A 23,984-nucleotide genomic window follows, 5' to 3' on the forward strand; every position below is an offset into this window, starting at 1 on the left:
ACCCTCTCAATATATTTAAGGAGAAAATGAACCCCCAATAAATTATTGTTCCACTAGCAATTAGAACCTGGCAGATAATTCATTGCATTTCAGATACAGCACTCCAATTTGCAGGATCAAAGGTGAGGTTTATTCAAGTATTGCAACGTTTCAGGGTTGCCCCCAAAATGTATGTAATGTGCAAAAATCAAGTCAAGTTCCATTATCATGAAGTACCAATTGACAGCAATGCACTAGGGACAAGGCAGACAATTTCGAAGACCCCAAAATTCAAAGCCAGTAGTTTCAACAACAGCAGTAAGAATTTAGAGTCTACTGTGATGCAGTGATTGATCTCACCCAGTAAGCACCAAGCCAACCACAAGACTATTCCACTGTCCCTACAGCAATATCAGTGTCCCTAAAGGCTGTTTTGTCCCTGCACAATCACAATGAAATTCACATCCATGACAAACTGAAGTTTTGTGCATCAATTGTTGTTTCCTGTCTATAACCAAAAAATCTTTAAAAGCTTAAATGATCAAAAATACTTAATTCCCAGATTTTTGAAAATCCAACAGGGGCAAAAAAAATGTTTTTTTTTTTTCTGGAGTTATAATGATATATATACGTGATCTGACTTACATACAAATTTAAGAACAAACCTACAAAACCTATTCTGTACTTAACCTGGGGATTGCATGTAGTAATAAAAAGGCTGCACAACCTTGACAGAAAAAATAAAAAGGTTCTGCAGCATAGAAAGTAGCAATTCAACAAAAAAATATATTGAAATTGAAAGAAATAAGAATTTTTGTTCTGCAAGACATATATTTTAAAAATAGTAATAGTAAAAATAAATCAAGACTATATCAATGTGATGTTGCTGTTATGCCAGAGAGTTAACTTATCCTGTTATATAAGCAATAAGATGAATGGCAAAAAACTGTGGAGTACCTAGATGATAATTTTGATCCTACAAGGAACCCCTATGGAGTCTGCCTTTATTTTCCCAGTAGTAATTCAGATATTTATCTTTTTTATACAGCTTCACATAGTACACTCAAAACTAACTGAACGATCAGAACCTAGTGGTGGAAGCACTGAAAGTGGAGGTTTAGCAGTACTTGGATTCTTCCTAAAAGTAAGTTCCGTAAATACAATTATGGTATGTTTACACATTTGCATTCAGATTATAGATATGTCAAGCCTTTATGATATTAGGGAAATAGCTCCTGATACTAGTACTATAGGACAGAGTTTTTTTATTGCTCAATATTCCAGCCAAGAAAATTACAGTAAGTAATCTATTTTAAAAGAATGTAAAATGAAATACCTTTTAAATAACCAAGCTATTGCACGTATGAATAATGAATTACAAATGAATAATAATTACAAATGAAATCACAAACTGTTTCATAACATTCTCGTAAAATTGTACAAAATAGAGAAAAGGGACATAGAATAGATATTGTGCATACAAATTTTCTTTGTGCAAGAGGTCTTAAAGGGGTATTCCAGGAATAAGCATAATTCATATTCAAATGAGTCGTTAAAATATAAGCTAAAAAATGTAGTGGTCATACATTACAATGAACAATTAAAATGCTACTGGCCCTTTAATCGGTCCTGCGACTTTGTCCCTGTGGAGGAGAAACAGGATAGAAGCCACTGGTCACATACCCATATCACATGTCCTGCACCTGGCCGGGCAGGTCATGTGATCATCAATATGTTTGGCTGTAGTCTGTTGCTTGCAGTGCATCCAATACAGTCAGTGTTTGTGGTGGGACATTATATCATTGTGCTAATGTACAGCATTATTAGACTGCTGAATTGTCTTATATCCATGGTTATAGATGGGTAGCAAGTGTAGGACACAATTTGAAAGTTAAATATGGCGCTCGGTCCAAATCATGGAAGCCAGCGCAGCTGCGCCACAAGAGGGTCGCGTGCGACACAACTGGAGTGTAGACACTTTTTAAATACCTGTGCAAGCAGTTTTAACCATGAAGAAAGTTGCATGGTCTGACAAAAGGGCAGTGCTCTACCCTTAGTAAATGTACCCCAACGGATGTGTATAGGACAATTTTCTCTTGCAAAGAGCGTCAATAGAAGCCTAATGCACTGGTATATAGAAATCTATGTACTTTTTTTTAAAGTTTTCTTTATGTCCCCGCTTAAGGGATGGGGGCTTGAATTTAATTAGATGCACCAACAATACATTGATGACCCTTGCCTCTACTGCATTTTAGCCCAAATTATGGTAAGGGAGGGAGTTATATCATATGCAAAGGCAAAAAGGCGAGAGGCACAGCTTAAATTCCTTAGATTTAGCCAACATTTAGGCACAACCTATTCTACTTTCATACAAACTATGAAAGAGAATTTGTTGCTGGCAAAGATGGAATTTGATAATTGGGTACAGCGTAAGGAGTTTTACCATTCCGAATGGAAAGTGAAACTGTATAAATATGGTGACAAGGCAGGGAAGCTTGGCCAAGTTAGCTGAAGGTAAATGTATGCTAACATACAATAAATTAAGATAAACATGTGGTACCATGTGGTACCACATGTGGGAGCACTGCATTACTCAGCTGGCATAGTCAGGGCTCAACTCCAAGAGATTAACTCTCTATTCAGAGATTCTTACAGTGAATTATATCAGGATGGTTCTTGTGACATGGGAAAAGGAAGAGACTTTCTCAGTAAGGTGAATTTACCTTAGCTAAATAAAGAGCAAAGTAATAAGTGTGATCATATCTGAGGATGAGGTTAAGGGTTATGTTAGCGAGGGGTAAATCTCTGGGGCCAGATGGCTACCCTGGCGTGTTCTACTAGGGGTTGTGTGATTTAGTTGTACCTTAAATGAGGAGATATTTTAACTTTGTCATATAGACAGGTGTACATAGAAGGGACTCAAAAATGCATAAAACAATCTATTGCCAAAACCAGGTAAATATCTATTTCTAGGTTCTTTTAAGAAAATTTTCATAATTGATGTGGTTATGAAATTGTTATCAAAGGTACTAGCTAGATAAATCACAGATGGGCTATGTAAAAGTGCGTTCAGCAGTCATTAACATATGCAAGGTGCTTGTGGTTTTGGATAGGGTCCAGCGTAATCCTCAGACAGTACAAAAAACAATATTGGTGGCTTTAGATGCAGAGAAAGCATTTGATAAAGTCAGATGGCAGTGGCTGGGGATGGTGCTGCATTATATGGGAATAACGGGTAGATTCTTTACGTATTTGGCGAGTATATATGATGGCCCCATGGTCCAAATTAGTACACAGGGATTTTTATCAACCCCTTTTCCAATTCTAAAAGCAACTCACCAGGTATGTAGTCTATTACCTTTGCTTTTTGATATTGCACTGATACCCTTGTATGATGGTATTCAATGCAGAGAGAAAGTGGTCAAATAGTGTTATTTGTAGATGACGTGATATTGTTTTTATCGAATCCTGTGGGCTAGCTCCCTTGTGTATTTTCAGCTATACAAGATTTTGGAGAGTTCTTGGGCATAAAATTAATGTGGGGAACAGCAAGATCTTGGAACTAGCTTCACCTAGTAATCTCAAAGATTGGAAAAACCCTGACTTGGGCATAAAACCATCTTCCCAGGAGATAATGTATTTAGGTATTAAAGTAGGTAAAACATCAGAATCGTTATAGACGTTAAATTATCCCTCATTGATATTGAAATGAAATATTGAATTGGAAAGGTGGCAAAACTTGCCCCTTTTATAATTAGGACACTGTCATGACCTCATATGGATGATGAGCTTCTCCAACAATTGTAGCAGGGTTTACCAGATGCCAGTCCCGGAACGTGATGCACTCAGCGCTATTTTAAGGTGATGATTCCTGAACTGCCGGGGGCTGTCATGTTTCTCTTTTAAGGCAAAATATGTAAACTTATTACATTTTTTTTCTAAACTAAAACCTCAGTATAAATAATTAACAGTTTTTGCTTTAGGAATAGTCAAGAGTCTAAATAAATATGATGTGTGTGGAAGTCTGTATCATGGGTATCTGAGAGTTACAGTAGACACCTGACCTAAAGATATAATTTCTGGAGCAAAGAAGAATTTGCATCTGTGGATTAAATTAACATAAAATTACTTAATAATACCATAGAAACCTTCCATTGTTAGATTGGTAATGTCTGTGTAGATCTTGCAGAAATCCATTTAATGTTAACTAGTTAGTTTTTGACAAGGAGGGAAAATTATAGTAGCAACTTGTGTTTTGGAGAAACTATTAGGTCCCTTCAAACCAGGATTTTTTGCAATTGACTATTTCCATTCTCTTTGCAGGAGGGTAATTCCAATAAAAATTACCAAAATATAATTGATGGCTTGAAGAAGGTTGTTGATACAGGTATTGTAATATTACTATTCAATATAATATTTGAGTGAATACATGTTGTTCAAGAGACAAGACCAATTTTCATTGTAATGTACTTTATGAACGACATGATTTTTTGTATTATATTATCCACTCCTTTTCCTCCGCACTGACCAATTTATCTAGAGTAGTTACAAAGTCCATACACAGCAAACCGATGGCTGCCAAAATGTAACTTCATACATGCCTATAGAATATTTCACTTGCTTATCCAGCTTTGTAAGGAGATACATCAATCAAGTAACTCTAAGGAGATAGGTTATTTAAACTTTAAGAACTCCTTTTATTGTCTATGTGATATTGGAATGGCAGTTTCTTTATAACCAGTCATAAATGTAGGAGAAAAGGGAGAAAAAAAGTGAAGTTACATTTTAATGCAACATTGCACTAAACATGGTAATCAGTCATTGCTTACTCTTCTAATTATTAATTATTAATCATTATTATCTCCTTTCCTTTATTTAGTCAGCCTAGTTAACAGAAGTGTAGCTTTATAGTTAAGAACGGAAATATTCTTTATAATTCAGTTTTTAATGTTCTGTCACTTATGTAAACATTTCCAAACAAAATTAATTTAATAAAATATAACATTTTAATAGTGGAGTTCACCATATTTTTGAGCTTTAAGCTCTACTTAAGCTCAGAAAATTACATCAATGATCCCTCCTTGATCATGCGATGAGAACAGTTTGATAATCTGATGGAATGGTACAAACTCCTTAGGGTACATTTAGCAAGATTGCAGCTGGTATGTCTGTGACAGATTCTCTTAAAAGGGGGCCCATAGGTCAATTTTGAGAGATAACTTCTTCAAATTAAATCTCATTCTATTTTTCTAAGTCATTATGCGGAAAGCCATGTGATCACATTTGTAATTTTTCATTGCAGATACCAATACTACCATCTCTAAAGTAAAGCTACAAGACTTGATTCCAGAAAAAGAAAGTCTAAAACTTTTCTACAGATATGAAGGCTCACTTACTACTCCTGACTGCGCTGAGACTGTTACTTGGACTGTGTTTCCTGAAGTAATTGAGCTCAGTAAAGATCAGGTAAATATTATCTGAAAATCATTTTCTACAATACATACTTGGCAGGTTCTTAAGTTTGTACTTAAGTTGAATAGGTATACCGTATATTCTTGAGTATAAGCCAAGACACCTAATTTTGCCACAAAACAACTGGGCCAATGTATTGACTTAAGTATAAGCCTAGGGTAGGAAATGCAGCAACTACTCTTTAATAACAGGAGCTGAAAAGGACTTGGGGGTATTGGTGGAAACTTAATGTTAGTGACCAGAGCCAGGCAGCTGCTGCTAAAGCAAATAAAATTATGGGATGTATCAAGAGAGGAATAGATTCTCATGATAAAGACATAGTTTTGCCCTTATACAAATCCCTGGTCAGACCACACATGGAATATTGTGTACAGTTTTGGGCACCAGTGTATAAAAAGGATATAGTAGAGCTGGAACGGGTGCAGAGGAGAGCAACCAGGATTATTAGGGGATGGGGGGACTAGAATACAATGACAGATTACAAAACTTATTCAGTTAAGAAAAAAGACGACTGAGGGGAGACCTCATTACAATGTACATATACCTGAACGGACAGTACAAGGATCTCTCCAAAGATCTTTTTATACCTAGACCTGTGACCAGGACAAGGGGGCATCCTCTACGCCTAGAGGAGAGGCGATTCTACCATCAACATAGACAAAGGTTCTTTACTGTAAGAGCAGTGAGACTGTGGAACTCTCTGCCGCAGGAGGTTGTTATGGCGGACTCTATGTACATGTTCAAGAGAGGCCTGGATGCCTTTCTGGAGAGAAAAAATATCACGGGTTATGGGGATAAAACATTTATTTAATTCTTAAAGGTTGGACTTGATGGACTTGTGTCTTTTTCCAGCCTTATATACTATGATTATATACTATGATTATAAAATGTCCAACAGCAGCACCTCATCATCAATAAAATGTCCAGAAGAGTCCCCCCTTATGGCTAAATGTCCTGAAGAGTTCGCCATTTAAAAGGAAGACAACATTTTATTATTGTCCCAGTGACAATTGGATTTTTTAAATTTTGTGCTGTCAAGGGAGCTTGATTTATCAATAAAACTTAATTACAGACACCTTACAGCTGATCATTGAAGCCTGGGACCAAAGTAAAGCATCTACAGAGCTTCACCAGAGGTCAAAGTGACCAGAGAGGTCTGTCTGTAACTAGGGGGTCATCAGTAAGTTGGGTGTCCGTAAGTCAGGGACCGCCTGTACTTAATTTTTGTACTACACTGTACTATAAATCCTACTTGCAGCTTAAAAATGTATATATTATTATGCTAAGTGGCCAGAGTGAAAATGGCATTATATAGTGCTTTAATAAATATAGATAGACATTAATAAGATTGACCATTCCCATGACCTGCTTGGGGGAAGGCAGACTGTTCTTTGACAGCCAAAAGTCTCTTTGATGCTGAAGGTAAAATCTAATGTAGATGCACTACAGATTAAATAAAAGGGGGTCTCAGTATATAAGAGTTGAGCACAGAAGAAGTGTCATAGTGTAAAGAAGGGACAATTGGAGGAGAAAAACACATACTGCAAGCATTTACAAACTTCATCCTCCCTTTACTAAACTTAGACTATTTTTTCAGCTTCCCAGTACATTGCATTAATATTAAATGCTGACATAAGGAGTTACAATGCTGTTCCACAGGTAACAAGCCCTTATACAACTCTAAGCTGTAAAATATGGCTTTTGGAACAGGGGGTGTAATAAGGGATATACAAAAATGGTAAACGATATGGTCAAGAATTAAAAGGTTTAGTCTGGCTTAAAAAACATAATTTTAAGAGGCAGTCTTACTTGCCAGCATGGGGGCTATGTATCCCACTTGAAATAGCTTTGTAGGGCTTTGCTGTGTATGCATTTGTCTTTTATAGTTTGGAACTTTATTCATAAACAATAATTAGTCTAATTGTTATTTTACAGATGAAAGATTTCTATGCACTTAAGTATGGTGATAATAACCCAATGGTTGAGAATTTCCGGCCTCTTCAAAAACTGAATGGTAGAAAAATCTTCACTTCTGGGGTTGAGACAATATTGCCTCTTTCAAGATATTTGCTGATTTCATTGTTTGTGTTTTATTTAACATCATTATCCTAAAGGAGTACAGAATCAACTCATGTTGAGCTGGTGTTTTGTGCTTCTTAGAAACAGATTGGATTTTCGCCTGGGCATTAAAAAAATGTATACTGTATACAATTTGCTCCTCACCAAGTTCATGGCTTAGTAAAAAGAACGCAACTGAAGACATTATTCCTTTAATAAGACCTCTCCAAATTCCACACTGTATTAAAGCCATGTAGACAATCAAAATGTAATTATTACAAGTTATTTAAAAATGAACAGAAATAAATAATTGTATTAAATAGTATATTTGAATATATTTTAAGTTATTTCCATACTAGAGTTATAAAATTATTTAAAAATGTACACAAAATATGTATGCATAAAAAAAAACATCAGGATGATTATGAATCAAGGATTTACAATGTTTCCTCTTGAGGGGTTTTAATTTGTATTTAAGAAAAAAAAAAGAAATCTCAGGTCATTGTATTTTTAGATTTTTTTTCTACAGTACCTCAATACTAAAGATGTTATGTATTACTTATCTGAATATCTACATTGGACAATTCACACTGAGTCCCATTGAAGATAAGATTGTAAGCTCAGATGAGCAAGGGAACTGTGACTGAATAAACTTCTATATATCCTATGCGTGAAATATGTAAGGATGCATACTCATAAATCTATTCTACAGTCTGACTGGAATCTTATAGATGCATGTAAATAGATGGACATTGTTACACTAAAAGAACAAGTGCAAAATGCAATGTAGTGAGAATCGCAATAAAACTGAGAGTCTGTTTCATTCTTTTGTAATAGAACCTTTATGAGAAATAATGATTTATTAACCATGAAATGATGTCTATTGAAAATATTGTAATAATATTGTAATAAATGAAACCTCAACCTTAAGAGACACAAGTTGTTTGTTTTGAAAGGCCATCAATTAATATTTTGAACTGATATTTGAATCTATATCAGAACTAAAATGTGTAATACATAGGGGTTTTAGAATATAAGAGGGGGGGGCAAAGGAGAGGAAATAAATAGTGTAATTATTGTTGGGATAGAGCTATACATCACTATACGCAGTAGGTAGATGGCAGGCTAAGAAGGCTTCATTTACATACTGCAATACTTCAGCCTGTGCTATACACACTGTACCCTTTAGAGCTATAATAATAATTAATTAATAATTCCTTAAATTATATAGCGCACACAGATTCCACAGCGCTGCACAGAGCTGTAATGGGGCTTACCATGTGTGGGAGGAAACCTGAGAACACCCACACAAACACGGAGAGAACATTTGAAACTCTTTGCAGATGTTGACCTGGATAGATACAAAGTACACACCATTTGTTAATATTGTAATATATAAGATTTTTTAATATTAAAAATGCAGAGGCACAATATTAAAAGAGATAAATATTTTTTATTAGTGTCCTCAGCTGATGTAAAAAAAGCAAATGGCTACCTCGGTCTTCAAAAAAAGAAAAAAAACAGCAACCCATGTATTTACCAAAAGCTGTTTTGTTTGATGCACGCAGCCCAGGGTCCTAGTGTGCAGGATCCATAGTCCAAGACAAAAACAGAGAGAAGGACACAGCATCCAATATGATAAAAAAAGGTTAAGCCTTTATTCCCACAGGCATAGAAAAAACTGCAACGTTTCGATTCACCATGAATCTTTGTCAAGCATACATAGAGTGTGCACATGCACACATATATACACCCATTTCTTAGTGACATCATTTCCTGTTATGCAAGCTTTTTACTTTTTATCACAAATTCATATATATAATATTATAATAGTAAATATATGAATTTGTGATAAAAAGAAAAAAAGCTTCTATAACCGGAAATGATGTCACTAAGAAATGGGTGTATACATATGTGCATGTGCACACTCTATGTATGCTTGACAAAGATTCTGTGGCCTTCTTTTTTATTTTTTTTTTTTTTTACCTCTGTCTTCAATTATAGTCCAGGGTGACTCCTCCCATCACCATCAGCCTCTGTTGTACATGCGCTGCTTGAGGGCAATATTAGGTGCTTTCAATGTCAATTTCACTGCTTAGCTTCTGTAAAAAAAACAAAAACTGGCTATGACAGAATGAGCCATGTTGAATTAGAAGTAATGATAGTGGTAGGTATTAGTTATTTAGTTATTTTGTTGTAGTTGAGGCCACTGGAAAATATTATTTATCCTGAATAACTGTTTGAAAACAGTTTGTTCATACAAGTGAAAAAATCACCAGCAGGAAAATTGGTTATCATAGTACAGAGGTAGCACTCAGAGCCCAGGTGTGTTATTTCAAAACATATTTTTTAGGAAAAGGAGATCATAAAAAATATGAAAAATCCAGATCCTTCATCGGGGTGCACAGCAATTTCAGTCAGTGAAACTGCTTTTTGAAGTATGAAGCAGATGTAGATTTCCTTTAGAGGAAAACTACCATCAAAATCAACCTTGATAAACCAAGGACACTTTTTCATAGATCCGAGCACTGTCACTCTGTTAATCTTCTTATATTTGTTATCCACTGACTCCTTTCTTCAAAAATCAACTTTTACAATAATGCTAATGAGCCTCAGGGGCCACACTAACTCCTCTGTGAATTTACAGGCTGTCACACTTTGTCATACCCCTGCTTTTTCACTTTGGTAATGTCAGCGCAGGGGGACAGTGTATCAGAAGGGCTAGGGTAACCCTTCTGGCTCAGTAGCATAATTTTAAATGATTTTAAAGTATCCCTGGTTTATCATGCTTGATTTTGATGGTAGATTTCCTTTAAAGAGGTTTGCCCATGAAAGCAAATTCTCAGATTTCAATCCCCTAGTGATTTTTACACAATAAATATAATTTTTAACTCCTTACTTTACAATTTTACTCAGTTTTATTGCTGATTTAGCTTCTACCACTCCCTAGGCTGGCCAGTGTAAAAAAGTTCTTAACCAGACACTTCATGATTCCTCTAGTTTTGTGTCATTACGTCGTTAGATTATCAGGGTACATATTTATGTACACATTCATTTAGCTTCTAAAAATTCTTCTAGTATTGACATTCTCCCCTCTGCTATCACAGCCATTAAATACTGTCAGATCTGCTATATACCTCCCTCCCTCTGCCCTGGATAAAAATCTTATCTGCCTGTAGCTTGTAGCTTTACTCTCCTCATCATGCTGCTGTTGTTTGCTGGCAGAAAGTCAGTGTGTGCTTGTGTGAGATTGTGATGGAGTTCAAGGGTGGGGGCTAGAGGCCGTGAGCATCCAGCTCAGTGCAGTGTCAGACAGAAGAACAATATGTCTGCCGACCCTAAAGTCAGAAGATCAGGGGCCAGGTCCAAGGGCAACCAAAATTGTGTACACAAGACTGATAGAAACAGATTTCAGTGAAATGCTGTATTTTTGTTAATAATATTGAATTAGAGAATGTGTTATTTTGTTACCCTACAGTACAGTTAAGAATCTTGTCTTTGTGGGAGTAACCACACCCACTAAACTTTATAGCTTGATGTAGAGAAAGTCATTGTTATTTCCATCATACTATTTTATCTGTCCATTTTTCTGTTTCTGACATATTCCTTTATTAATCATTTCACTGCCAGTTGCTTCTGGAAATTTTGTTGCCTTATTGGCTAGAGCAATTTTACACATAGTACAAATAGAACTGAAATTACAGCATAAAGAATTATACTAAACCCCAACAAACCATATATTTTCTTAAAGCAGACACATGCCCCATTTTCAAAATTGCATTAAGGAGTTTATAAGCATAGGCACCTTAATGGAATTTTGATTCAAATTGTAAAATGTAAAAATGCAAATAAATGTACTTTGATGGCAAAAAATGTGTCCAAAATAATTTGCTTCCTAAATGTAATTTATGAACATGTGTAGAGTTCATAGATACCTCGTTGTCATATGTCCCCATGAATAAATCATCATAAAATCACTAAAAATGAAATATCCAAAATTCTGCTCTATAGCTAGACATTTTAAGACAGTCACACAATACAAAATATAGTGATTAAACAGCTAAATGTAAAAAGGCACCATTAAAGGGAACCTACCACCCCGATACTACCTATAAAAGGTAGAAGGGGTGGTAGGTGGATGAATGGGACCTGAGGATAGCCCTTTTTGGGCTAATCCTCACGTCCTGGCTATCTTTTAGAAAACTTTACTCCGCCTACCATTTAATCTTCGGCGCGCAGCTCCTCGTAGCTGCGCGCCCTCATCCTAATCCCCTGCGTTCTGCAGATGCCGGGGGACTCGGACGAGGGCGTGCAGCTCCTCGTAGCTGCGCGCCGAAGATTAAATGGTAGGCGGAGTAACGTGGCTACTGGGGCGTGGAGTAGCCGCGACTAGTAGCCTCATGTCCGGCTACTCCACGCCCCTGTAGCCGCAAAAATAAATTTGCATATGCCTAATAAAGTTTTCTAAAAGATAGCCGGGACGTGAGGATTAGCCCAAAAAGGGCTATCCTCACGTCCCATTCATCCACCTACCACCCCTTCTACCTTTATAGATAGAATCAGGGTGGTAGGTTCCCTTTAAAAGCTATACATTTTTTAATAGAAGACAACCTGGCAATTCTGTTTGTCTTGATTGACAGTTGACATCCCGTGCCATCATCATGCAACTTTGTGACAAACACAAATTATTAAAGAAAAACAAGGCACGAAAACACACTTTTACATGAAACACACATTAAAGCCAGCAGTAGTATTCAGCCAGCCAGCCCCAAGTAGTATACAGCCAGCCATCCCCCAGTAGTATACAGCCAGTCACCCCCAAGTACTATACAGAGAGCCAGCCTCCAGTAGTATACAGATAGCCATCCCCCAGTAATATCCAGCCAGCCCCCATGTGTATACAGCCAGCCCCATGTAGTATACACATTTTCTAATTCACTATTATTAACAAAATACAGCAGATATAACAGATACAATTCCAACCCATCTCTATCAGTCCCGGGGTATACAATATCAGTTGTGCAGGGATCCGACCATAAATCTTCTGATATTTATGGTCGGGCAAGACAAATTCTTCTCATGAATTGCTTCTCCTGTCTGCTCCATGTAGTGTGAGCTTTGCCCCTCCCCCTCCATTTCAAGATGAGCTCACATAGGCACTCACAGATACATAGGCACATCACATGTGCAGAGACCTACTCTACAAGCTACAAGCAAGATAAGGTCTTTATCCGGAGAGGGGGGGGGGAATATAGAAGAGCTAACTGTTTCTGTTATAGCTGAGTTAGCAGAATGTTATTGTGTTTTATATCCATCTCATAGATCTCATCATCTCTCATCTCTCTTGTTCTATGTGTCAGATCTCTTCTACCTCTCCAACTGGACATTCAGTGGCTATCACTTGGTATCCCCCAAGTTTCTGTCCTGAGCTTCTACTCTTCACTATCTAAATCTAATTACGTCCCGTGGCTTCCAATACCACTCCTAAGCAGTTGACACAAAGATATCTCCTGTCTTCTAGCCAGAATTCCAGAGTGCCTATCAACTATATCCTCCTTCTTCTCTTTCCATTTTCTAAAACTTAATATGGACAAAACAGAACACATAATCTTTCCTCCACCTAACACATCCCTCCCACCAGACCTTACTGTCACAATTCATGACTCCACTCCTTACCCAGTGCACAAAGTCTGCTGCGTTGGAGTAATCTTTGACTCTGCCTTATCCTTTAAGTTTTACATACAGACCCTTACTACGACCTGCCACATGCATCTCTAGAACATATCTCACATCCGACCCTTCCTCAATTCAGAGTCTACAAACAACAATCCATACTAAACTCTGTTGTCTGGCCAATCCATCTGTCTCCTCATTTCTACTCTGTCTTTTCTCTCTGTTAGTCTCTCCACTGGTTACCCACTGCACAGCGAATTCAATTTAAAATACTTAACATGACTTACAAAGCTGTCTACAACCATATACCTCTGAAATCATCCACCAATACCATCCCACACATAATCTCCCTTCCTCACAGGACCTTTAGCTTCACTCTATTACCATCTGCTCTTCTCACAACGGTATCCAGGACTTCTCCCGTGCTTTTGCCATACTTTGGAACTCTACACCAAAATCATTTAGACTGTCCCCCACTATTCATATCTTCAAATTTAACCTGAAAACCGATATGTTCAGGATTGCCTACAATACGCAATAACTCAACTGCTTTGCTCCCTCACCTTCCATCTTCCTTACCATATAGATGGTGAGCCCACACAGGCAGGGTCCTCCTTCCACTTGTCTCTTGATCACTGTAGTTTTGTATTTGTACTTGCATTTGTTCTTGTCTTAATGTAATTGTATGTGAAACCCTTACTGGTTGTACAGCACCATGTAATTAATAGTACTGTATAAGTGAATAATAATAATAAAATGTAACCACATTGTCAGCACACAGGGATCACAAAGTGTTTGCTTAGAGAGTTCTCGACCACACTTTATTGTGTAAACATCCCTATGGGGTTATAATTAGAGAATTTTCTTTCATGGGCAAACCTCTTTAAGTTGAATTTGTATGTAAGTCGGAACAGGTATATTTAGTGTGCAACTCCAGCCAAATTATTTTTGGAACCTGTGACAACTGGATACTAACAATAAAATTAACAATTAAATTATTAACAATAAAGTTTCACTGCAGACACCTTACAGTTGATCATTGGACTGATTTGGCAAGCTCTGTGTAGCGCTGCAGAATATGTTGACACTATATAAATAAAGGAATTATTATTATCGTAGCAGCATGGGACTAAAGTAAAGGATCCAGAAAACTTCACCAGAGGTCATAGTGAGCACCAATGTCCGTTGTAACTAGGGGGTCGCCTATAAGTTTGTTTTAAAGTTTAGGACTGTCTGTATATATATAAAGAAAATGTACTTTCCTAAAAAGAGTAAGATGTGAGGAGTTCATACATACCCCACATGTGTATATTCATTAAAAATATGCAGCAGAGGGAAAGGTAAATCTGCGGAATGCACCAAAGATTTGATAAAAATTACACTATGTTTCGCGTAGATATATTATGCACTCCCTTACAAAGCGTTAGACTATACATCCATGAACCAAGCTAATGAGATCAAAGATCACTTTTAGATGGTTGTAATATGTGCGTCAGTGTATTAGCAGTATAATAACAAAACCCTTCCACGTTTCAGTAAGAGTTTGAGTAAGAATGCCATAACTTAGTTATATATAATGGGGGAATGGTGTGAAACAAAAACTTTTATCAGGAATGCAAGTGTGTTTTCTTCTTACCTGCAACTTTTTAGACGAATTCGGGGCTGCAGTGTAGCCACATTAGGCTAAATGGATAGAGTAGAGAAAGAGTCTCTTTAATCCAGCTCTGACAATGGAACTACCAGTGTAATAAAATTTATTCCATTCTCTTCTTTCAGCATAAAACGTCTCAACACCAACATAGTGTATGTTCGGATGAACGGGGTAAAAAACCAATGAGTTTCATGCGGCTATCTGGCATACCTACTCAAGGTTCCACACCTGCCAGATTTCTATGGAGGGGTTCATTTCCTGGGAGAGTGGGAGATAGCTTATATAGCACAGTTGCAGAACGCTGGAGATTTTAAAACTTATGCAGAAATCCAGATTGTGTTTCAGCTGCCACGTAGCCAATTTTATAAATATTTGCAACTGCGACATGCATGCATGGCAGACATAGGCAGAGTCCGTAGACTTGACTGTGATCTCCTCTGTGGAAATAAAACTATTGGCTACTCAGGGACCCATGTCTAAGCTTATCTCCATGCTTTATAGTTTCCTGTTGAGTGAATACCTTAAGCAATTCCCGTTGACTCATTAACAGAAATGGGAAACTGATATAGGTTCAATTTCGGAGGAGCAATGGATGCTAATTTGGAGACAGTCCCTATGGTTTACCTATTGCATAAGATGTATAGAATGCCTGCTTTTCTTCATCTGATTGGGCCGAAATCTAATGCTGAGTGTCCATTTAGAACCCGCAGATCACATTAATATGTATTGGACTTGTGTGCCTCAGCCCAGGTTTTGGCATGGCAGTGTTTCAAATTTCTGTCTCGGCATTGCCATGTTGGTTCTGGTCTCAAGTCGACCAGTGCAGTGAGTATATTGGATGGAAGCAGAATTATTAAATGGTTCTGGGAGCTAACAAGCAACATGCAATCAACACAGACTCAAAGTTAGTCTGAGCAAAAAGCACACTTTATTTGAACAGATAGTTGTCTTTTATACACATTAGAATAGGCGGATACCATACGTAGTCTTAACAATGGTTTGTACTGAACTAATCTTCCCTGAAAAGATATGTTTATTTTTTAGTGTGTTGTTACACATTGCATTAGGAATATTTAGTCCTTCTTAAATATCCCCCCTTATGTTGATACAGGTGGGTTGCTACATACTTTTTATAGTTAAGATTGCAAACTAGAGTTTGTGCTGTTTCATGATACACTTTATGCAAAGACACCTTTGATTCCTTTGTAATTTTGAAGGTCTGTTACCTAATGATGTCTTAAATGCTGACTAAGAATATCTTACTAGGGTATCCCTATCAGCCAATATATTGTATATTAGGTTATATGGAAGATCTCCCAGGTGATGAGTATATTTAATGTAATATTCAATGAGCTTTATATCAAGCACGGAAGCTGATTGCTACTAAATGTCTAAATAATTCACCCCCATCAGTAGGAGAATTCCATGAAGGAACGACCAATCTGATCAAATTGGAAAACAGAGTATATATGAAATGTAAGAGCATGTTGAAGTACTAAAAAATATGGGGAATTAGAAAAATAACTGTAAATGACATTCAATAAAAATATATTTGATTTAAAAAAAAATTAGGCACACATTGGATACTGCTGGGAAGGGCACCTTCTCAATGCAGTGAAGATGAGGATAGTAAACAGTGGACTCCCTTTAGTGCAATAATTACCATTAAATCATGGCCAAATATTGATTTTTTTTGTCAAATTAGAGTGAAACCACAACAGTTTGATTTTGTACCCATTTAGGTAAAAAAAATGCAACTTAACTGAAAAATATGAATGTACCCAGAGACTAAATACAAGGTGTAGCAGTATGTTGTTTTTATAGATTTTTCTGTAATATAAATGATCAGATATACATACTAAAGCTAAATCTGTCAAACGGAGGAGAACCAGAAGTCTGCTAATGTTCACAGGCACTTGGAATTTCATCAGCACTTAATTTAGAGATGAGGAGTCTTCATAAAACATTTTTATTGATTCATTTAAAACGGACATTTTCTAAATTGCTCCAAAATAGTTTAAATCTTAAAAAATATAAATAGTTTAAATATTTAAATATATCAAATACATATTGGATTTTAGAATGTCCTTGTTTTGTTTTAATACTATGCTGCAACTTCAAATCTGTTATAGCATTTATTTATTTATTCAGTCATAATGGGAGGCATTTATTATTGACTTTCTGACCATTTTCTGATGGATTCTGATGGATTCCCATTCCTAGTTTCCCAACACTGCTTAGAGTTGCAAAAAGCTAGTCTAGTCTAGAGAGCTCTATTTTTCCATCATGAATGTGGAGACAGTTCTAACTGTTTTGGTCTTGTGCCAATTCATTAACCCCTTGTTCCTTTGTGTAAATTTTAGCACAAATCGTTTGCTAAAAAAAAAGCTCCCTCTGCCACAATTGATAAACGCTGCACAATGTGTTTTATATTGTTTTTTAGTAATACCCCCACCACAATTAAAAAGACCAGGAGGAGGAGGGGTGAGGAGCCCTCTCCATTGAAAGCGAAGCAGCCACCACCATAATAGGACACAATATGGGACATCCCCTATGTTATGCACAGTGGCTCTCTGGACTCGGTCACAGAAACACGCAACTCCACAAAGTTGTAAACACTGTTAATCTATTCATTTTGAACATTTTTTCATCTTCACCACAATCTGAACAGCAAGGTTCCAATACTAGGAGCAAAGAAGAGAGTGAGCTACTCTCCACCACATCAAGGAAACCCATAAGTATGTAGTGTCTGCCTTATCATAAACATACTTGCTTCAATTACAAAAACAGTCACAGGCATGAATCTTGTGAAATCAGCTCAACTACTCCGTTCAAACAATCCACAAGGTCTTGACTCTGGACACTCCAGCACGGACAACCTCGGCCACAGGTGCATACAATGCTGTGTCATACACTATTTGTGTCATTTTTAATGGATTCCAAATAAATTTTGCTATATTTTATCCAAAAATCGACTTCTGTTGTCAAGCTATGAATAAGGTATAACTACCGAAACGCGTAAGCTTTGACGCTATTTTTATTCCTTATGCTGAGTCATACACTATTTGTGTCATTTTTAATGGATTCCAAATAAATTTTGCTATATTTTATCCAAAAATCGACTTCTGATGTCCAGCTGGAAACAGTTTTCTTTTTACTTGCTTCAATTCAGCCACCAAATTTTCACCCAAAACATCTATGAGACCAAAAAACTCTAACATGGGCATTGTTCTTTAAAAGGTAACTAACATTTATTTTCTTAATTCAGACTGGACTATTTGATAACAAATATGAGTAACAGGGTGTGAGGGTGCATAATGGTCATTACAATTACACCTGTACCTACTGATGAAAGGGAATTTTACTTTAAACTTTGCTCTTGTGTCTCAAAGTATTCAAAACAAAAAAAGCTAATTTAGTTCTATATACTCTCCTAGATCTAAAGAAACCTAAATTGCCAAATAGTTGAAGGAGGTATGTAACACTGGGAATGGAAAGCCAATAAATGATTAATGATTAGTTTTCTTTATGTAGTGGAAATGGTCAAGGAGTGGTGGTATTATTCAGGATAATTTTTGTGGTATTATAAAGTCACTATGTAGTGGTTTATAGTGGTTCTAATTGTTTCCAAACTGTTTTAAAATGGGCGAGATTATGAGTAGTAGATGATGAAGAGTAGAGATACTTGAAATGTTAGGCTGTTACCCATGGAACAAAAAAAATGCTGTATAATATTTTAATATGATTGAGAATTAAAGAAGAAATATTTCATAGTGCTAGATTCTATGACATCTGTACAACATAGTGGTTATAATAGTAGTCATGAGTGGCAAAACTATTTGGTACCCAACAAGAGGTATTCGAGGAGTTTGTGACACATTTAATACAACGACTCAATTGTGAAACACACTGTATATTAAAGGTGCACACTTGAACTATCCACTATGGGGGCACTGTTACTATCAACTATTGGGGCACTTTTAGCTATTGAAGGCTCCATTCCTATCAACTTTGGGGATACTTAACATTGGGGATATATTTACTATTACTATGGGGGCACTGCTACCACTTTTAGAGCACAGTTACTGTTAATGTCCATGCACGTGACAATAATTTACTTTGAGGGGCTTTGTCGGCTTAAAATGTATTTTTTTATAAACAACTCTAAAAATATATTTAATAATATATTAAAACAAGGTAATTCACCAAAAACATGAATTTCCCTTCAATAAAAACAATAAATCAGAATAGAGATTTGTTTTGGGCCCACAACAAATATATATATATATATATCTTTGGCATTGTCGCCATACATCATGTTAGTTATGTCAAATGGTATGTTATAAATTTATAGCATTACAAAAAACAACAAAATAGTAGTTTTTCTTTTCCCTTCCTATAAAGAGTTAAAAAAGTTAATTATTGAGACTTATATACCAAAAATTTGGCATTTAAAAGTTAAAAATAAAACATTATGTAATTTTTGCATGTGGAAATATTAGGACTGACAGAAGTGGCTTAATCATCAAAGGCTTATGGATACTAGATCAGGTATCATACATTTTACACAGGTCCTTTTCCTTAAAAAAAGATCATGCTCAAGCTTGATAAACTAGAGACGCTTACTCAAAGATCCAAGCACTGTGACTGTGGTAATCTTCCTTTTAAAATCATCTTTTAAAATTGTGCTGCTAATCTGCATTATACGGCAGATTTTCAATGCATAATATAAATTGTGAGCAGATGGCCTTAGCCCATAACTCATATCAGGAGTAGGTGGGGACCAGCTGACATGTTGCAGGGTTAAACAAGCCCACCAGAATTCAGGCAGAAAAATACTAATGGACCATTAAGTATAGCAGGGAACTAACAAATTTAGAGGATACTCTAGTCAATAACTTACAACTAGAAACAATCTGTAATAGGATTAAGAACTTGTATACATAATTAGATCATATTATTGACATGAGTACATGAACATGCATTGATCCTGGATAGATAGAGGACAAGCCATCAGAACCATCACACTTGCACGGCCCAGGGCCTTTCAGTCCGGTACATCCTCCAATACACAGCACACATTGCTTACTCTCTGCAGCAATTCTCTGCACTTCTCTGAATATATACCTATAAGTAGCAGCAGTAGCGGCATTCCTATGTGAGCTGATAATCCTTCTTGATAATAATACTTACCAGTTAGTTGAGTGTTATGAGAAGAGGTGAAGAGTAGTTTGATAAGAAAAGAATTTTTCTGTAGTGGCATGTATTGCAAAATTTATTATGATAGAATTTTACATTTTTGGACAAGATTTTAAACAAGTTACTTTATGAGGTCATTTTTACATGACATTATTTATTTTGGAGAGAATCACAGGTCCAGCACAACGTATTTCGGTGATATAAAATGCAATCTTTATTTTCCGAAAGCTAAAATCCACATCAGGAACATACAGACAAAGCTTTTACAAAACTGCTTAATTGCAGTCAAAATAGGACCCATATCCGGACAGGTGAAGAAGTAAAACATTACTTTTATTAAAGATATTAAAATAATTCCGCAATAATTCAAACTGAGGTGCAAAGGACTCGAGTGAATTACGAACACAGTGTGATCTGAGTCGCAGGCAGTTATATGCAGTCAATATTAGATGCATGGGATAGGGGACACGAAAAGAGTGCTGAGCCTCTATAATTAAACTGCTGTTAGTGCACTAATGGCCAAGTGTAGTAGACTGTCATAAGCAGCGCTGTCAACTTTGGGTAGTGCAGCTTATAATATGTACTGAAGCCCTAGGCTTGAGCCCTGGGATGAAGAGGCTCAGGTGTTGCCTCAGCTGCCCCCTCATTAGCCCGAACCCCTGATGAAGCCAGACGTACTGGCGAAACATGTCAGGGGGCTATTGTTTGTCAATTTTAATTAGCAGTGTGGCAAAGTCTTGAACAGGCAGTAGCTATTACTATTAAATTAATTATCCGCGATAGGGACACATATAATCATATGAAACCTTACAAGCCTATAAATCGCAGTCTGTAGGGTCAGATTTTGGAATGTAGCATCTACTATAGCATAGTTCTACTGTTATAGCAGCCCCTGTAGGTGCAGCTGAGGCAACACCTGAGCCTCTTCAGCCCAGGGCTCAAGCCTAGGGCTTCAGTACATATTATAAGCTGCACTACCCTAAGATGACAGCGCTGCTTATGACAGTCTACTACACTTGGCCATTAGTGCACTAACAGCAGTTCAATTATAGAGGCTTAGCACTCTTTTCGTGTTCCCTATCCCATGCATCTAATATTGACTGCATGTAACTGCCTGTGACTCAGATCACACTGTGTTCTTAATTCACTTGAGTCCTTTGCACCCAGTGGTTTATGCCACATCAGTTTGAACTATTGAGGAATTATTTAAATATCTTTAATAAAAGTTATGTTTTACTTCTTCACCTGTCCGGATATGGGCCTAACTTGACTGCCATTTGTTTTTTTTTATCAAGGTCTGAGGCGATTCGTCCAAAGCGGTGGTGAGAGCCGGGTTTAAGGACACCTGTTGTCTGCTACTGTGTTTCATTTATTATTTATTTTGCACGCCAATATCAAGAGTAGATCTAAAAAAACTGTACAAATCTTTCCTTTATATTTTTTCTCTGTAAATTCAATTGCTGGAATACAAACATTTATTTATGCGAGACACTGATGAAAATGTGGACTAAATGCAGATATTTGTTATTTTACTATAGTTTGTATAGCTTTATTTGTTTTTTAAGTTAGGATAATAATAATAACTTACACATACTGATATGTACTAAGATGATATGGTGGGAATTTTCTTGGATTTTGCAGTTAGCTTGTTGACAAATCATAGATAACAATGTATTTTGGATCAATATTCAAAATGCAAAATAATGAACTGGTCCATATACTGTATGTTAACTGACAGCGGCTTGCAAGGGTCTTCTGCACTAGATCGGACCCCTCCATGATGCTTACTGCGGTGGTCCGCTGCTCCGATGGCAGCCCCAGGGTCTGCCAGTGCCCTGGGGCTCCGCTATCCTGTCCGGGAGCCGGGTCCTGCCTCCTAGCACACTGAGCATGAAGAGTAAAAACATTTTTTAATAAAAAGAATTAATCAAATAAAGTAAAAGACCCCTATACATACCAAATAAAGTTAAAAACACAAAATCATGAAACCCCCCCCCCCCACATACACACACACACACACACATGTTTCATATCTTTGTGTCTGTAACAATCTGTACAATAAATCAGTAACATTTTTGGACATGCTTGGTGAACGCTGTTAAAACAAAACCCAAAGAAACTTGCCAAAAATGTACATTTTTCAGAAAATCCCTTCACAACAAGTTCCAAAAAGTGATCAAAAAAAGTTAAGTGCACGTAAATAGGACCACTGAAAAGGACAACTCAACATATAAAAAATAAGCCATAACTCAGCTATGTCAACAATAAAATATAAAAGTTATGTCTCCGAAAAGATGGCGATACAAAAATAAATAAGATTTTCTCTATATTAATTTTTCCTCAGTAAAATTGTAAAAATATATCACAAACTATATAAATGAGGTATCACCATAATCGTAGTGATCTATGGAATAAAGATAATATAGTATTTTTAGTGTCAGTGAACAGCCCTCCAAAAAATACAAAAAGAAACTAAACCAAAATTGTTGATTTTCCTTTCCTCCATACATTCAAGAGTTAATAAAATCTCATCAATAAGCCATTAAAAAGTGACAATGCATAATCTGCTCTGAATGGCGCAACACAATGTGAAAAATCACACATAAAGTTCAAACCATAACCTCCTAAAAAAGAGAGGACGCATATTAAAACCTTGAACATAAAGCAGGCATTCGGTTAATGTTAGTTATCAAGTATTTTTGCTGTTATGACTATGTGTTGAAAAAGTAGAATATTTGAAAATCGAGAATTTTTCCAAATTTACATAAAATATCAGTTTTTTTCATAAGTAAACCCAAAACATACCAGCAAAAGTTTTCAACTAACTTAATATTGGAGAAATCTTTCCCATTTTTTTTACAGTAGGTAGTTTAGAGACGCTCTGTAGCAAATAACATATTTTCATATTGTGTTGGTGAAGAAGACTTTACTGGTGACATTGCTTTTAAGGGAGTTTACACCTTACATGATATTCGAACAACATAGACATTGTTTGGATTGGCATTTATATATATCCAGTGGTCAAGAACAGGAAGGCAACAGCTGGGTGCAGGGTTTCAACAGGCTGGGGGGTAAAATAGATTTTAGGTTGGTACTGTGTTAGAAAGTGAGTTTGGGTTTTGTTTGAGCAGTAGTGGCAGGCTTGTTTGGATGGATTAAGGCTGCTTTAGAGACAGTTCAAAAGCTCCTGAAATTAGAGGACCTGGGTACTTCTTGGCTTGAAATAGTTTTTTAAAGAATGAGGATTGTAGTTGGAGTGAGTTTTGGTGAGGATATGTGAGGAGTCATGAAAAAGAGAGGTTGCCAAAAAAATCAATGGAAAGTTGGGACCAGGTGGACGTAAAGGAAAGACCTAGGTTATTGGAATTAACTGATTTTACAAAGGACTGAATTGCAATTTCGTAGCCATCCCAAATAAAGAACAAGTCATCAACATACTGCTTATAATAAATGATATGTTGGTGGAAGGACGGATTGTCATGAATGTATGAGGACCCATTTACAGATTTGCATAGCTTGGGGCAAATCTAGTCCCCATTGCTGTGCCACTAATTTGGCGTTATAGTTTGTCTTCAAAATAGGTTGTGAGTTAGAATTAAAGAAATAGCATTGGTAATAAAATTGGTCTGGTGTGGTAGTAAAGTGGGGAAGCTGTAAGTGATTTATTGATTGCTTTTAACGCAAGGTCGTGGGGGATGTTAGAGTACAGTGCTGCAACATCTAATGTGAGAAAATTGTAGTTTTATTTCCATGGCACAGTACCGAGTTCTCTAATAAGCTGAGTTGAATCCTTTAAGTAAGATCTGAGGTTCTGGACATAGGGTTGAAGCAGTATTTTTGATTCTGACATGCCCATATATATATATCCATGATCAGACCCTGAAGTAAAAGGGGAAACACATTTAAGGTAATATTTTGTTTTTTGCACCATTGATCTTTGTCCTCACATGAA

The 23,984-nt window shown here is 36.5% G+C and overlaps 1 protein-coding gene across 1 annotated transcript in view; it reads left to right on the top strand.

Annotated features, from left to right (window-relative positions):
• Positions 1–8,396, top strand: part of CA4 (carbonic anhydrase 4) — a 31,774-nt gene extending 23,378 nt beyond the window's left edge. Inside the window, exons 5-8 of the mRNA XM_072136417.1 lie at positions 1,028–1,123; positions 4,303–4,366; positions 5,282–5,445; positions 7,387–8,396. Of these exons, the coding sequence (XP_071992518.1) occupies positions 1,028–1,123; positions 4,303–4,366; positions 5,282–5,445; positions 7,387–7,563 (501 nt within the window). The 3' untranslated portion in view covers positions 7,564–8,396. The remainder of the gene's footprint in view (positions 1–1,027; positions 1,124–4,302; positions 4,367–5,281; positions 5,446–7,386) is intronic.
• The last annotated feature ends 15,588 nt before the right edge of the window (positions 8,397–23,984 follow it).

This window comes from Engystomops pustulosus, chromosome 2 (assembly GCF_040894005.1).
Source record: "Engystomops pustulosus chromosome 2, aEngPut4.maternal, whole genome shotgun sequence".
Lineage (NCBI taxonomy): Eukaryota > Metazoa > Chordata > Amphibia > Anura > Leptodactylidae > Engystomops > Engystomops pustulosus.